This window comes from Brienomyrus brachyistius, unplaced genomic scaffold (genome assembly GCF_023856365.1).
Source record: "Brienomyrus brachyistius isolate T26 unplaced genomic scaffold, BBRACH_0.4 scaffold365, whole genome shotgun sequence".
Taxonomy (NCBI): domain Eukaryota; kingdom Metazoa; phylum Chordata; class Actinopteri; order Osteoglossiformes; family Mormyridae; genus Brienomyrus; species Brienomyrus brachyistius.
Genome location: NW_026042640.1, coordinates 39,814 through 55,174, shown reverse-complemented (window position 1 = coordinate 55,174; position 15,361 = coordinate 39,814). Strand labels below are relative to the sequence as shown.

Genomic DNA, 15,361 nt, shown 5'->3' with positions numbered 1-15,361 from the left:
ACCAAAAATATCGATATTATTTACTAAAATATACAGCATAGAAGGAAGACCCATGCAAACCGTTTCAAATTCCAAACTTTGAAACAGTATAAATTAACCCTCCGTGCAACATCGTTTTAGATACATTTTTACATGACCCTACTGCGACAGCAGTCGCCGATATTGAAGCCTAACAAGGTGACCGACCGAGTTCGTTCCACCTGAGCAACACGACATGTGGACCCTCTGTGGTGAATATTCAAACAGCTTGTTAATAAACCATACCACTTAGTGCTTAGACTAAGAGAACGTTATTGACTTCATACCCACTACATCAATCACTAAGTCCAACCGGTATCTAGGTAGCATGTAACACTGTATTCGAAACGTATAGTCCACCGGTAGAAAACTGGATATGTTCCCAAAGTAGGTAATGTATGACACTTACAGCCTTCCTGATAACATTACCCACGACAACCTTCGTGCTGTTACATAATTATTAAACAGAGTAATTTGCTAAACAGCGCCTATAATACACATTAAGTAAAGTCCCCTTAAGTTCTGAGGACAGCAGTTTCAAAGATCTGACAAAATACAAGCAATGTTAATATCTGCAAAAAACAAACAAACATAAGTAACTAGGCGCCCCTGCTCACAATATGTGGATTGCACTTACTTGGCCAAATAATTTTATTAGATCTGTTATTTTGTACGACAGCGGGTCCTAGTTATCAGCGCGCTCACCTGATTTTTGCATCAGTAACATCGCCTTGTCTGGAAGTCCAGAAATCTAGCTTGGACCCTACCCTTAAACTAAACCCCCGTCTCTGAAGCCTCGCTCCAAGCACAGTGTTAATGTAAGAACTACTCTGTCTCACTTTCAAGCGACTTAAAATCGTGATTCACTGCATTCTCTATTACCGAGCCATCCCCCTTCACACGTGATGGGCAAGCTAACTTGTCATTGGCTGGTTGACCGCAGAGAGGCGAAAACGAGTATACCTATCTAATCATAGAGGCCTCCCTTAACAACAGGTGTTTTACACGTTGCTGTGTGTGCAATGCGAGTTGCATGCAGCGATGGGGTCTCTAAGGTGCTTAGGAAACATATTTGCGTTTCTCATGTAGGTCAGAGTAATTTTATAACGGATGCCGTGTCGGCAGGAGTATGGATGTGTGTTGTTTGATGGCTCTCTCAGTTCTTCCGTTTACTAAGGGTATTTGTCTCCTAGATAAGGTTATAAGCAGTACATCGGAAAATATTTGACCACTTGAAGTACTTGAGATATCCAGTATGTAAAAGGCTTCCTATTATATCAAAATACACTTTGCTGGTGAGTCTATTTAAATAGTGTCTGATAACGCCACAGAAAGGACTGATGTGCTTTTAGAATGCAATTCCAATATTACTTTACAGTCAATGTTAATATTTATAATTATAGTGAATACAATAGCTGTACATACTGTGAAAGAGCTACAGAAAGATTAGAGTACATTTTTATCATTTGTTGTTCTGGAACAAACATTCTGGTCAGTTATATATGCAGTCCATCCATTCATCCATCCCTCCATCCATCCTTCAGCTGCCCTTGTCCAGGATTGCAGACCCTTTGGGATTTGAACCTTCAACAAACCCAGTCTTTGCACTAATTCTATCATATGAATAATTTCCCACAGATCCAAAGTTAAATGGGTCTGCTGTGTGGCTTTGTGGGGTAGACCTTTGTTCTTGTGATCGTAAGGTCACTAGTTCCAATCCCCTGGTCTACTCAGTGAATTCACAGTTTGGCCTTTGAGCAAGACCCTTAACTACAATTTCTCCAAGAACTGGCTGACTCTGCTTTCACAATTGTTTGCTGCTTTGGATAAAATCTTCTAATAATTAAAAAAATCTTCGGAATTATACTTTAGAACAAAACAATAAACGTGTATGGTATGTTTATTATCTATTTTTCATACAACCAATTTTGTAAAACCCTATTCCTCTGCGTGTTAATTTTCAGAATACACAGCCCATACGACAATTCCAGTAGAAATGAAATAAGCATTACTACGGAAACAGAGACGGGACGGCTGCTGACAAAATGAAGGAAACGCCTACGATTGTCTGAACGCTACTACTGCCATCTAGTGACTATCTCGGTCCTTTTTTGTAAGTTTGCTGTTGCAACTGACATTTTAAAACAATGCTGCCGATAAAAGCCGATACTGGATGCAAAAATATCAAATGTTAATTCATTTTAGTGCATATAACTCATTTAGCTGATTTCAAACACCGAATTAAACGCGTAGTCGATTTATTTACTAAAATTACATACTGTATGCTATGTTGCACAATGGGGAAAGTAAATTAATAAAATGATTTGACAGAGAGGACAATGTTGAGTAAGAACTCAGAATTCTGGTGATTTTCTGGTGACAATCTAAACATACAAGCGATGGATGATGTAAAGATATAACACTAAGGACATATTGCGTGGGACCACCCTAACCCTTTTGGACAATTTCAGTCTTTCTTGGAATGCAGTCAAACAAGTCCTAAAGTATGGGTGGTGGGATACTGGAACATTCCTGAAGCAGAAACGTTTTTGTCCTTGAGGGGGTAATGCATAGGCGGATATCGGCACATGTCACTCTATAGTCCAGAAATTCCCATTAAGCTCATGGGATATTTGACCCCTTTAGAACTGAAGATACTTTGAAAACTCACACAAAGCTGCTGATTGTAAGACCCATTTAATAGCTGGCATATACTGATAATTAACATCCGACCTATTTATGACTCATCTTTGTAGCTGCATTTGTGATTTAAATTAGGTAAAGTCCCCTTTCCTTTGTTTCTTTTTCTGTACGTCCCTATATGCGCAGTAATACATTAATTTACCCCGATGCGCTTTAAGATTTCCTACTCAAATGAGTTTTACTATGGGACTGTGACTGGAGACACACAGTTTCGGTGCTGTGTTAAGCAGTTACACAAGGACAGTCTTTAGTCTCCTCCTCGTATCCCGGCATGCATGACGCTGTTCTCTGACCGGCCAACTCGGTGTGCGAAACATGGCGGCCTTCAGCAAGTACTTGACAACTAAGAACTCCTCCATAATCAGCGGGGTCCTCCTCATCCTTTTCCTCCTCAAGCAGAGACGGAGGCCTGCCAAACCCAATGGGTACGTGGTGCGATCGCCGGGGACGCGAAATTTTGTGGCCGATTCTGTTGTAAATATAAATAGAATAGCCACAGAAAAGGTCGGGTGGAGGCAACCCGGTAGATACCTATGAAGTCAGGTGTAGCGCGGAGGACCTTGTCCGAATATGGAAGTCTGGGTTTAGACGTTCACTCCCAATTGCTCGTTTGACATAGCTTAAAATACATCGGTGATCCAGTTCAGTTTCGTATCTGTGCTTTTTTCGGCAAACAATGGCAGCCTTTGTATCCGATAAAATGGACATGCTACAGTGTTGCATGCCGGTAACGTCTGCAGTGACACGACAAAGCCGGCAAAAAAAGCGCAGGTGCCAACGACGCGTTTCTGGACAGTGCATTTGGAAAGTTGGCATCTCGCAGCTCGAGATCGTCCACGGCTTCTGCAACCCCGCTTGACATTTGGCATCATTGTTTGGGGGAGTTAGGGGGACAGTAAGCAGGAAAGCGCATCAGCAGTCTGTGACACATACACACGACAGGTACATCACACGGCCTGCCTCTCATGCAAATATCCAACGCACATACAAAGCCGGTTTCTTCACTAGGAATAATAATAATATTTGTGTTTTCTAGTAAGAAAGGTCAGTCAGAACTGCAGCTGAATAATGACGTAAGTACTCCATAATATGTTTGAGAAAATGTTTTTTTCTATTTTACTGTAGTGCCGAGTTATCATCCAGCACCTTGTCTTAATGTTATTTTGTAAGATTGGAATTTTAACATTTATATGCATGCGGCGTATTTGATGGGTCATTAACGCCTTTTCTTCCGATTCGCACGTGGTTTTGCATTTGCAGAAAGAAGCGAAGAAGGACAGAGCTGCTGTGGACAAGGTGTTCTTTGCACGTCTCTGTCGGATCTGCAGGATTATGCTTCCTACTATGTTTTGCAAGGAGGTTGGTGTTCTTTATTTGCCATTGTTTCGTTAATTATTATCGCTGGATTTTGAAGTCCACCTCATTTATGGTTCAGATATCTAGTTTTTGCATGGCATGCTGAACACCTTGTCATCATCATAGTAAATGGTTTTAGAGCAGCAGTATGTCCTCTGTGCCCTTGTGATTTTCCATGAACAGCTATTGCAACACTTTTAAGGTTATGTCAGAACACCCAGATGAAATGTGTCCCAATGAAATATCCTAAACTTGTGGACTTTAAAATGTGGCGTGAGTCTGTGTTGAATATGTATTTTTTTCAATTTGAATGGTTACTCCGATAACTGCTAGTATTACAACATTATGCAGTATTTGTTACAGTGTCTAAATATGACATATTTTTAAATTATATATGGATGTGTGTGTCAGTGTAAAGTGATCTGTTTGTAAGTATGCTGAGCCTTTTGCAAGCATTCTCTAGCAACTTTGTTGGAAGCTGCGCCGAATGAACTGAATGTGAATATGACGAATGTATAAACATTTCAGAAAAGATTGAATTCTGAAATTATGCTCGTCTGACAATTGCGGAAATGTTACGAGCCCGTTAAAAGTGCTAATTTCACAAGCTTCTACAGGTGTTTTGTAAGTTATCACCCATTGTCATTCCAAAAATATTCAAAAAATGTATGTAACTTTTTTTCTTTCTTTTTTAATTGAGGTTATTTGTCCTGGTAATTGATAGTCATTGTACTCCTATTTTGCCATTGTACTACTTTTGTCCTAGTCGGGATATCTGGTCCTTATCGCAGTGATGCTGGTTGCTCGTACCTACTGCGATGTCTGGATGATCCAGAACGGAACAATGATTGAAAGGTAAGTTCCCATATGTGTCCTGTCCTGTAGACTCCATGGACACTGGGCCATTGATAGGGATCAGGGACTGGGGAAGTCCGAGGGCCATCGGCTCATATTGGCAGGCCGCCTCGTCCCGTAAGGTGCTTTTCCCTCGCCTCTAAATGGAGCGGTATCATATTCTGGGTATTCCGGTTTTTGCTTTTAGCCACGCCGCTGTGGGAAAGAACGACTAGCACAGATTGGTCACTTCTCTCCGTACAACAAAAGGGGCGTTTTGTAATTATTCATCATAACATGCCTTGCACGCAGTTAATAGGTCATAGTTTGTAGCCAACTTGCTTTGAATTTATATGCAGTTTTAATGCCTATGTGCTAATTATTGTTATTTTTTAATCCCTTGCAGTGGTATCATTAGCAGAGATATTGTGTTATTCAAGAAACACTTTTATTCCTATGTTTCCGTCATTCCTGGGGTAATTTTCATCCCTGTGACACCCGCATGGGGATAATGAGATTTATTAATGTCTGCACCTGTGGCTGAGTAACTTATTAATCATTGCAGAAAACATTTGTATGGCTTTCAGAGCAAGAAAACTGACCAATTTTTTGAAGGTGTGAAATGGCTGTCTGCCATTTCCGGGTCCGTTTCTCCTGCTTCTTTTAATGACAGGGCAGACACCCCTGCTTCTGCGACTCGTCCACTACATGTTCCATCTACTGACAACAACGCTTTCTTTTTCTGCATGATGTGGTTTGCAGTGCAATTATTGGTCGCTCGACAAAAGATTTCAAGAAGTACTTGTTCAACTTTATTACCGCCATGCCTCTTGTAAGTGTATCTTTAAATTTTTAATTTTAAACAATATTCAGGCGAATCAGCTAAGGTTGATACCTCAATTTCATTGACTGTATTATGTGGAAATTAACATATTTTACTTGGCAGGATTTAAGTAGTGCCCTTAGGATTAACCCCCGCCCTGCTCATCACATGGTAACATGCCCTGAATTAATGAAAGGAATCTTGCGTAACGGGCAGAGAAACTTGTGTTTACCAGCGTTTGGATTGGTTATAACATGTATGGCTTGACGAGTCATAATTGATGTGAATGGCAAGATCCTCAGTCGCATTTATCTACCATGTGTCAAAGAACTGTTTTAAGTGGAGGAGAATTATAGAGACACGTACTCCAAGCAATGGAAATACTTTATCTTCAGATTAAAGAATAGCAACCTTATTTGTAATGTAATATTTCTTAATTTTGCCTCCTTATGGTATGTTAATTTTTCCATGCATGTCAGACACAATGCGACATTGATGATAGTTTGACGAAGCTAGAGATGGTGGAGGTTTATCATTTCTGCCAAGTTGTCCACAGTTCTCTTTTGATCCTGATTCGTTTAGATAGCTTTAGTGAACAACTTCCTGAAGCTGGGCCTCAATGAGCTGAAGCTGTGCTGCCGTGTCAGACTCACCAGGCACCTTTATGATGAGTATCTGAAGTAAGTACTGCCCTTCCTTCACCCGCCCGTCTCCGTTCTGTCCCTGAAAAGGGGCAACTTTGCTTGAACTGCCATTATTTCATGTACGCTTTTGTTGCAAATTCATTAAGGTGGAATATTTAATTGCTTCAGGTATCATTTTATGGACTTTACGTGTCTTGATGAATTTTCCCAGTAGCTAAATATTATTCAGGTAAACATTTTCTGTAAGGGAAGAAATTGGATCTTTTCATGGGGAGAAAAAAAATGTATTTGAACCTTAAAATGCCCACCTTAGGTGAATTCCATTGAGACCACTTTGCGTTTTTCTGTCCCCTAGAGGTTACACCTACTATAAGATGGGCAACCTGGATAACCGTATCGCTAACGCAGACCAGCTGCTGACCCAGGATGTGGAGAAATTCTGTAACAGCGTGGTGGACCTGTACTCGAACCTGAGCAAGGTAGCTTCCAAATGCATCTCCTGTTCTCTTTTCACAGCCACCCAAGTACATCCACAAAAAACACTTGAATGATATGCAAGACCCTTTAGTCCAGGAACTTAAAAAATGTTTTGCATCAGAAAGCCACAAAAGCACTGCAGAAAAAAATTAGTCACAAGATTTTTTTTTACCATTTGCATTGCAGTTATTTAGTACAGGTTTTGATCCAAAGTCACATACATTTGAGAAAGCAAAGGTTCTCCTGTCCCTGAAGGTAAAGGGTCTCGCTCAAGGGCCCAACAGTGAAATCACTCTGCCGACCTTGGAATTTGAACTGGCGACCTTCTGATTACAGGCACAGCGTCCCAATCTACTGAGCCACACGCCTAACTTCCCCCGAGCACAAGAAAAATCTGAGAAATGATTCTCTAAATTATAGCTGGCTTGTGAAATTTATTGCATTCAGGCCACAAGCAAAAAATCTCTTCATTGTGACTTCATTGTCTGTTGAAAAAAAGACTGAGCAGAACCAAAATTCTTCTAAATTGTTGTAGCAACAAATTAGTTGTAGCTTTAGCTAGCAGGCTTGCCTAGAAGCCTAGAGACCTAGTGTTCACTCTCTCAAAGACTGGAGGTCTTCCAGAATTATCTGCTGGGAAGGTGTGTGGGCAAATGACGTCATCGGACTGCAGTAGAATAAAAAGGGGCGGAGTCAGATGTGGCTGAGGGCGGGACGAGTCACTTATAGACACAGCGCCCAGCCAACTGGGGTAAAGAGTTCCCTGTGATAAGGTCACACTGTAGCTGGCTCATGAAGCAAATGCTCACCATGACAACTGCTCATGTCACTCACTGAATTTGTAAAAAATAATATTTCATTGATCTGTTGTAGTCTTGACGCGTGTATGTTCTGGTACAAGGATTAGCCATCACTTTTTAATTGTGGTGGTACGGGGAGTTATAGGAATGACAGTCACAGTGGTTTAATGGGTTGGAACCTCAAAGCAAAATATTACTAGAGACATTTAAGGTGAGTTGGGCTTTTAATTTTAATAAGAAGATGTAGGCTTTAAGAATGCTATTTAAGTAGCTTGGCATCCAAATGAAATTATTTGGTTTGTGGGCTCCAGAGGCTCAAGAAAGCTGGTGTTTATCACAAAAACACACGTTGTAAAGCTGTAGTTTAGTCTCTGATATCTCCAGCTGTCTCAGAAGAGTTTACACTCACTGTAGTGGATGAATGAGATGGCTCGAGAGTTGTTAATGCCTTTAAAATCGAGGGATAATGTTTATAAATGCTTCTGTCTTGCAGCCACTTCTTGACATTGGTCTGTACATCTTCAAGCTGACAAGTGCTATTGGAGCACAGGTAAAGAGAATCTGGTTTTTAAATGGAAAATCATGGTACAGACTATGTCTGTGTTCAAGTTTCTTGTTTTGTTGATGTTTAAAAATGTCAAGGCTAAAGAAAATGTCTACTAAAATGTCTGTCTGTGGTTGATATCAGGGCCCTGCTTCTATGATGGCCTACCTGTTGATCTCCGGCCTCTTCCTGACGAGGTTACGGCGTCCCATTGGTAAAATGACAGTGACGGAGCAGAGGTATGAGGGGGAGTACCGATACGTCAACTCCCGGCTCATCACCAACAGGTGGGTCATGAAGTCGCCTCCCTTCCACTGGGCTGTACCAAGTGAATTCAGTCAGCCACTGCTAACACCGAAAATGTCGTTAGTGCTAATAGACAGCAACCTATGAGTCAGCATCAAATTCTGTTTGCCAGAGGATCAAAACTCTTGTAGTCTGACATGTAAATAGATTTCAGCGAGTTATTTTCTCAGTGAAATGTCTTCTCTTCATGCAGTGAAGAGATCGCTTTCTACAATGGAAACATAAGAGAGAAACAGACCATTCACTCTACCTTCCAGAAACTCGTAAGAACTTCCTACAAAGAATACACATGTAACAGTAAATCTTAAAGTAGGTCTTCGTTGGTGCCCTTCTGCAGCATATATTATATATTTTTACATTTAATTGAAAAAAAAACCATTTTGAATATATAGGCTAGAGATAAGCCTAGATTTTCTGTCACTGATTCTTAACATGTTTTTGCAGGTTGATCATTTGCACAATTTCATCTTCTTCCGGTTCTCCATGGGATTTATTGACAGCATAATTGCCAAATGTAAGAAAAAACGTTATTTGTCTGATACCTGGCATTTGTCTGTAACTGTGAAGAAAAATAAACTACAGTCTGGCTGTGTGCTGAATGGCCACTATGAAGCTGGGCGTATTTAGGATCTCAACACCCCCTGGCCACTTGTACCCCTGTAGATCTGGCCACTGTTGTGGGCTACCTGGTAGTGAGCCGTCCCTTCCTGGACTTGTCCCATCCTCGTCATCAGCAGAGCACGCATGCAGAACTTTTGGAGGTAAAGATAGGAACAGCTAATAGAATTACCCAAAAAAAAACACAAACTGCTACTTCATCACTAAATATGAGTTTTTAGAGTGGACAGTTACATGAGAACATTAAAGCTGTAAAAGCAGCTCAAGGAACTGTCTAATACTACCTTAAATAAAACTGGACATAAATACAAATAATATCCGAAATACGTAGTTTACAGAAGCACTAACGCAAATTGGAGACATACGCCTGTATGTAAATTTACATTATATCTTCTCAGTTTTGAAATATATGTTCTTTAGTAAGGACCATTAGTATATTTTTGGTTCTTGCTTTTTGCTATAATATATCTTGAATGGTATGGGAACCATTCAACTGCTCAATTCTTCCAAAATCAAACTTAGTTTTACAGACCATAACATCTTATTTCCTAGTCATGCAATGACATGTCTTTCTGGAATAGACTCGATGTTCAAATTGACTCTTGGGTTCTCCTCTAGTATGTGTCCAGGTGTGTGTTTATTCACCTTTAAAAGTCTGATTTGCACCTTCAACTTCTCTTCTGCTTTCAGGATTACTACCAGAGTGGTCGCATGCTTCTGCGCATGTCGCAGGCTTTGGGCAGGATCGTGCTGGCTGGAAGGGAGATGTCCAGGCTGTCTGGGTGAGTTATGCTAACTTTCTGAGCTTTTCTCCTCTTAAATCCTTCATTCGTTCAGCTGTTCCTGCTTCCTGAGGGTCCCCAATGTATGAACTCCTCCACCGTATTTATTCCTTTCACTCTTACCATCCATTCGGTGTAATTTCCATTACAAACAAACAGTGCAGTTGTAATAATGCTGTGACATTTTGACGCAGGTTCACTGCCCGCATCACTGAACTGATGAAAGTCCTGAAAGAACTAAATGCTGGGAAATACGAGCGAACCATGGTCACTCAACACGATCGAGGTAGCAGCTGTTATGTCATATTTTGGTGGTGTTTCGGGTCCATGATCCAGTAATTATCAGAGCCATAAATGTGAAATTGTGGATTCCCTTCCTGTCTAATTTAGAGAACTCAGAAACTGTGGAAAAACTGACTCTCGTCCCTGGAAATGGAGAGATTATCAACACGGACAAGATCATAAAGTAAGACTTTTTACTTTGGTTGTACCCCTTATATTCGGAAAATATGTGGTGGTTTATCATTATTAGTTTCTGATTTTTAAAGCGTCTAGACATTGTTATACTTCTGGCAAATGCAGGTTGTTCAATGAGATGATTGGTGTTTTGGTGGCAGGTTTGACCACACACCACTGGCGACTCCCAATGGAGACATTCTGATCAGAGACTTGACCTTTGAGGTACTTTAATGTTTAACCATTCTGCCGAAGCACCTTAGACATAAACACTGTCCCTTTCTGAGTCCAAGTAAAACCAAGGGGATGTATACTGAGGAAGTAATCTTAAGGTGTATCTCACTAGTGTTTTTTCTCATCTAGGAACTCTTGTAGTCAAGAATTACTCTATATTTACTATATTCAGTACTATTTTATCTGTGTAGTAAGTGCACATCTGCTCAGAACAAAAATCAGAATTTAACATTGAGTGTATGCAACTTAAGAGTAACAATAAAAATGAGTAAAAATTTCTTCTGCTTTCTGAAAAGTTACTGGTATCTAGTTGGATGGCTAGATAAACACCACTTCAGTTCTCAAACCTCTGCTTGGGGCCCTGCAGCCATTGCATGTGTTTTTTAATTTTCACCACTTAATTAACTTAATTAGTAAAACAAACAAAAAAAGTCAATGAGATATTGATTAGTACTATTGTACTAGTGGTAGATTAAAAAAGGCATTAGTGTGTTGTGTGGTTGCTGCAAGTAATGGGCTGATTTTAGTGGAGGATCTGACATGGTTACGCTCACACACTCTGACAGGCATAACAGCATAGATTTTACCAACATGAATGTCATTTAAACACCATTTTCTTTGGCTGTCTGAGACCTTTGTGCAGGAAACTGCCGTTTATTATCCAAGCACAGATAAACATTAAGGTACGTTATGTGTTTTCTCTTAAAGGTACGGTCTGGAACTAATGTCTTGGTCTGTGGTCCTAATGGCTGTGGAAAGAGCTCACTTTTCCGTGTCCTTGGAGAAGTAAGTGTAGTGTGATATTTAATATTGGCTGCGGAGGCTGAACGTGACCCATCCATCCATACTGACGTAACAGTGTGTGTGTTTAATTTTTTTAAAGCTTTGGCCTCTCTTTGGTGGACGCCTCACCAAACCCGAAAGAGGGAAATTGTTCTATGTTCCTCAGGTATGTTTTTAACTTTCTTGTGGTATTCTATTTTTAATTTATCTTTTTGTTTTGTCCACATAAATGTGCTTGTTTCATCTTTTATTAGTGATACCTGACCATCTGCGTAGTGTGTCTAGCTGATGGTATCAGTCTGCGTAGTGATTGCAAAGTGATATTTAATATCTGTTTAATAGCATTTCGGAGAGTCATCCTTTATGTGGACCTTTGTCTAGCATTGAACTGTAGGATCTCTTGACTTCATGTCTGTGACATTTTGCTACAGAGGCCTTACATGACCTTGGGGTCTCTGCGGGACCAGGTGATCTACCCAGACACCCCTGAAGATCAGAGGAGGAAAGGGATTTCCGACCAGGTATTCTCTCCCGAAGGAGCCGTTTGGTGCCTTAGAGCAGGAATTCATGTGTAATAGGAACATAAAGTGGCCTCCTTTCGTTTGTCATTCGGCCCATCGAGGTCGTTTGGAGGGAATTAAACTAATAATATAAAGTTGGCAGGATCTTGTCAAGTTCAGATTTGAAGTAATCCAGGGTCTTAGCTTGCACTCCCCTGCTGGGCAGACTGTTCCACACTCCAATTACAAGCTGTGAGAAGAAGCTCTTTCTCAGGTACTCTGCTAGTTTCCGACTGCGGCCACAGGTTCTTGAATTAGAGCAGATTTTGAAGTAACAATCTGGATGAACTGCATGTAGTCCTCTTAGAACCTAATATACCTGAATCATGGCAGCCCTTAGTCTCCTTTGCTCAAGGCTAAACCAATTCAGCTCTGCCAACCTCTGCTCATAAGACATCCGGGAATCATCCTTAAATCCTCTGATCCGCAAAATGAATGTACAGCGTGTGCTGGGGGAGCCCTGCCTTAGAGAGCCATGCGGCTCGTCTCCCCGACAAACATGTTTCCGTGTGGCCCAAAACCAGGTGCTGAAGGAGTATCTGGATAACGTCCAGCTGGGACACATTCTTGACCGAGAGGGCACGTGGGACACTGTGCAGGACTGGATGGATGTCCTCAGCGGAGGGGAAAAGCAGAGGATGGCGGTGGGTGTTTGTTTTCTTTATTCTTCTTTGGGACTTCAGTCAGCGCGGGACTTCAGAGAAGGGAGATGACCTTCGTATCGCACAGCGTGTCCTCCACAGCTCAGCGCCTGCCAGCAACCTGTCATTTATTTATGTAGAGCTAATGGTGAGAGCACAACCACACAGCTGTAGGAAAGGCTTCCCTAATAGGCATCTAACCACATCTATGCCTCACCACACCTTGCTTTAGTCACCATTGTTGTGTTTTTGTTGTTTTTACTTTTTTTTATTTCTGGATAACCTGTTACAGCTACAGCTTCATGGGATGGTATGATGTCACAATACAGCCGCTCCACCAGTCAGCACCTTGACGAGCCAGCCAATCAGATACTTCCCTCACTATCATGCATCACACATCTTCAAATATATGTTAAGCATCTCTGCAGCTTTGGAGATTTGTGGAAGAATTATGTTGAGGGGAAAAAAAAGAAGTGTGAAATGAGTAGTCTGATATTTCCTAATTAGTGGAATCGCTTGCCACAAGCTATAAACAGTAGCTGGATCATGTGGTAACTCCATACAGAATACTGTACTCACTGGGATTTTTGGAGAGATCGGGGTAGGTGGAGCTTCAGAGATTGTACCTGGGAAAAGTGCTTTGGTTTTGAATGTGGCTTCAGTGATTAAAATTATGGATTAAAATGACTGTTTTAATTTGATTGGTTTTCATCATTATGTAATGTGTATCTCCCCCCCGCATTCTTTTGATTGGCTGTGCCATCTAGATGGCAAGGCTCTTCTACCACAAGCCTCAGTTCGCCATCCTGGACGAGTGCACCAGCGCCGTCAGCGTTGACGTGGAGGATTACATCTACAGCCACTGTAGGAAGGTAACTGCTGGAGGTGGCTGAGATCCACGGGGACGCGTCGCCGATTGTGGGCTGGCCTGACCACCGCTGCTCTTTGCTCTTTAGGTCGGCATCACTCTGTTCACAGTGTCACACAGGAAGTCCCTGTGGAAGCACCATGAGGTAAAGCCCAGGAAACGCTTCTGAAACACTTCAGGAAATGGTTAACACTGTAGCGCACTTCCCTAAATTCTAGAATATTTCTACCATTTCTGTTGCCCAGTGCAGTTGTACTGAGTATCTTTTACTCATCGATCAATGTTACAATTGTTTCCAATGCTTTATTAGCAAAGCTAATTAAAATTTTACCCAATTCAGGCAGCAGGTTATTTAACTGAGTACATAAGGTCAATGTACTGTGCAAGCTCAGTATAACCTTTAGTATAACCTCTTGTCAGCATAACCCTGTGCTCCCTGCCAGCTTGTTATAAATAGGTATTTGTTTACCCTTCTTAAAGTGACGGGTCCAACTAAACCTCAGTCAAGAAGTCAGTTGAGCTTGGACTTGTGCAAGTTGAGACCATTTTGTTTTATTTTCGTCCCACAGTACTACCTCCACATGGACGGGAGGGGGAACTACGAGTTCAAACCCATTACTGCAGAAACCGTGGAGTTCGGCTCATAAGTGGCATGTGACCACAGCGCCCTCCAGTGGCCAAGGCTGATGATTACCACTTAAGCAAGCGGTCAGCTAGACAGAGTATTGTTTCTAATCAGATCGACCCATCGTTCCCAATAACACTATTTAAATTTCTAAAGATGGTTTAATAATAAATTTGTTAATTGCTGTACATAACTTGTAATTAAAAATCCATTGTCTAGTCTTGAACACTGGACTGCCTTTATTCAGACTATTAAATAGGCTAATCCCAAAGAAATATGTCGCTGTCATGTTTCTAAGGATAAAATTTACCTTAACATGGAATTTGTAAGAGTACAGCTTTGAAGCGTGTCATCTTGTTTAGTCCAGATCAAGAGCGGCAACCCAGGTCTATCAGTACCAGGAATGTTTCCCGTCTTTGTCTCTAACCCCACTGAAGCATGTAGTTTGTCGTGGGAGTGCTTGGGGGGGGGGTACGTGGATCCCGGTCCGTATGCATCCGTGGGAAATCAGTAACTGATCTGGGCCTATAGTGAAGCCATTTGCTTTTTTGTGTGTGATTTACTGAAGATGCTGTCAGCTACAGCTGATTTAAAGGCATTAACCTAACTGAAATTCGTCAGAGGCCTGGCACACGTACTCTCTCTTCTCCCCTGCCCCATCTGGCCCAGTAACCCATTTTTTTAATAATCAGCCCTTTGATATAATCGGCACATTAACTGTTGTTGTGTGTGTGCGTGCGTGTGTCTGCGTGCGTGTGTGTGCGTGCATGCGTGTGTAGGCGTGTGCAGGTTTTTGCACATGTTTTAATGAGCTAATGTTACTACTGTATGTCCAATACTGTGCTCAGTGTCTCTTTAGCCAGAAACTTCTCTGATACTGATCCTGGGTTGAGAAATACGAAAGTGCTGTGGGTTCAGAAACTGTTATGCAATGTTTGTCGTCTTCTAAGGTCTGGGATGATGGATAGATATGCAAGGTCACAGCCTCCTTTACTTATGTTAAGGGACACTTAGCTGCTGCCTCTGCAAACTGATGTAATTACCTTCTTGACATTTCAAAACTAAAAATTAAAAAAACACCTTTGTAAGATTCCTGGTTTTATACAGGACTGTGGCAACACAAGAATGTAGCCGTAAATATGTGCATGGATCTAGAATACGCTGAACTGTAATTTTCATTAAAAAATAACCTAAGAAAAAATACTGTGTCTGTACTCAATATCTATATTCATCCTTTTTTGATGGGAAGAGAGTGAAGCTGGAGGCTGGTTAGGGGGTGCTGTTGCAAA

The 15,361-nt window shown here is 41.3% G+C and overlaps 2 protein-coding genes across 3 annotated transcripts in view; one reads left to right on the top strand and one right to left on the bottom strand.

Moving 5' to 3' along the window:
• Positions 1 to 876, bottom strand: part of LOC125728837 (rho GTPase-activating protein 29-like) — a 34,719-nt gene extending 33,843 nt beyond the window's left edge. Inside the window, exon 1 of the mRNA XM_049005517.1 lies at positions 724 to 876. The gene's annotated coding sequence lies outside the window, so the exon portion shown is untranslated. The remainder of the gene's footprint in view (positions 1 to 723) is intronic.
• Positions 877 to 2,980: 2,104 nt separating this feature from the next.
• Positions 2,981 to 15,273, top strand: LOC125728835 (ATP-binding cassette sub-family D member 3-like). Of its 2 annotated transcripts, none has more exons than XM_049005515.1 (23): positions 2,981 to 3,146; positions 3,758 to 3,794; positions 3,982 to 4,080; positions 4,844 to 4,932; positions 5,674 to 5,743; positions 6,317 to 6,414; positions 6,734 to 6,857; positions 8,149 to 8,205; positions 8,344 to 8,486; positions 8,699 to 8,768; positions 8,950 to 9,019; positions 9,169 to 9,266; positions 9,814 to 9,905; positions 10,100 to 10,194; positions 10,296 to 10,371; positions 10,523 to 10,586; positions 11,304 to 11,381; positions 11,479 to 11,544; positions 11,810 to 11,899; positions 12,463 to 12,582; positions 13,347 to 13,451; positions 13,536 to 13,592; positions 14,017 to 15,273. In XM_049005515.1, exons 1-23 carry the CDS (start codon positions 3,037 to 3,039, stop codon positions 14,092 to 14,094), a joined length of 1,986 nt encoding a protein of 661 aa, XP_048861472.1. In that variant the 5' UTR covers positions 2,981 to 3,036; the 3' UTR covers positions 14,095 to 15,273. The 2 variants fall into 2 exon arrangements, with proteins under 2 accessions (XP_048861472.1, XP_048861473.1); XM_049005516.1 differs by having other exon boundaries at positions 2,982 to 3,146; positions 10,100 to 10,191.
• Positions 15,274 to 15,361: the final 88 nt, after the last annotated feature.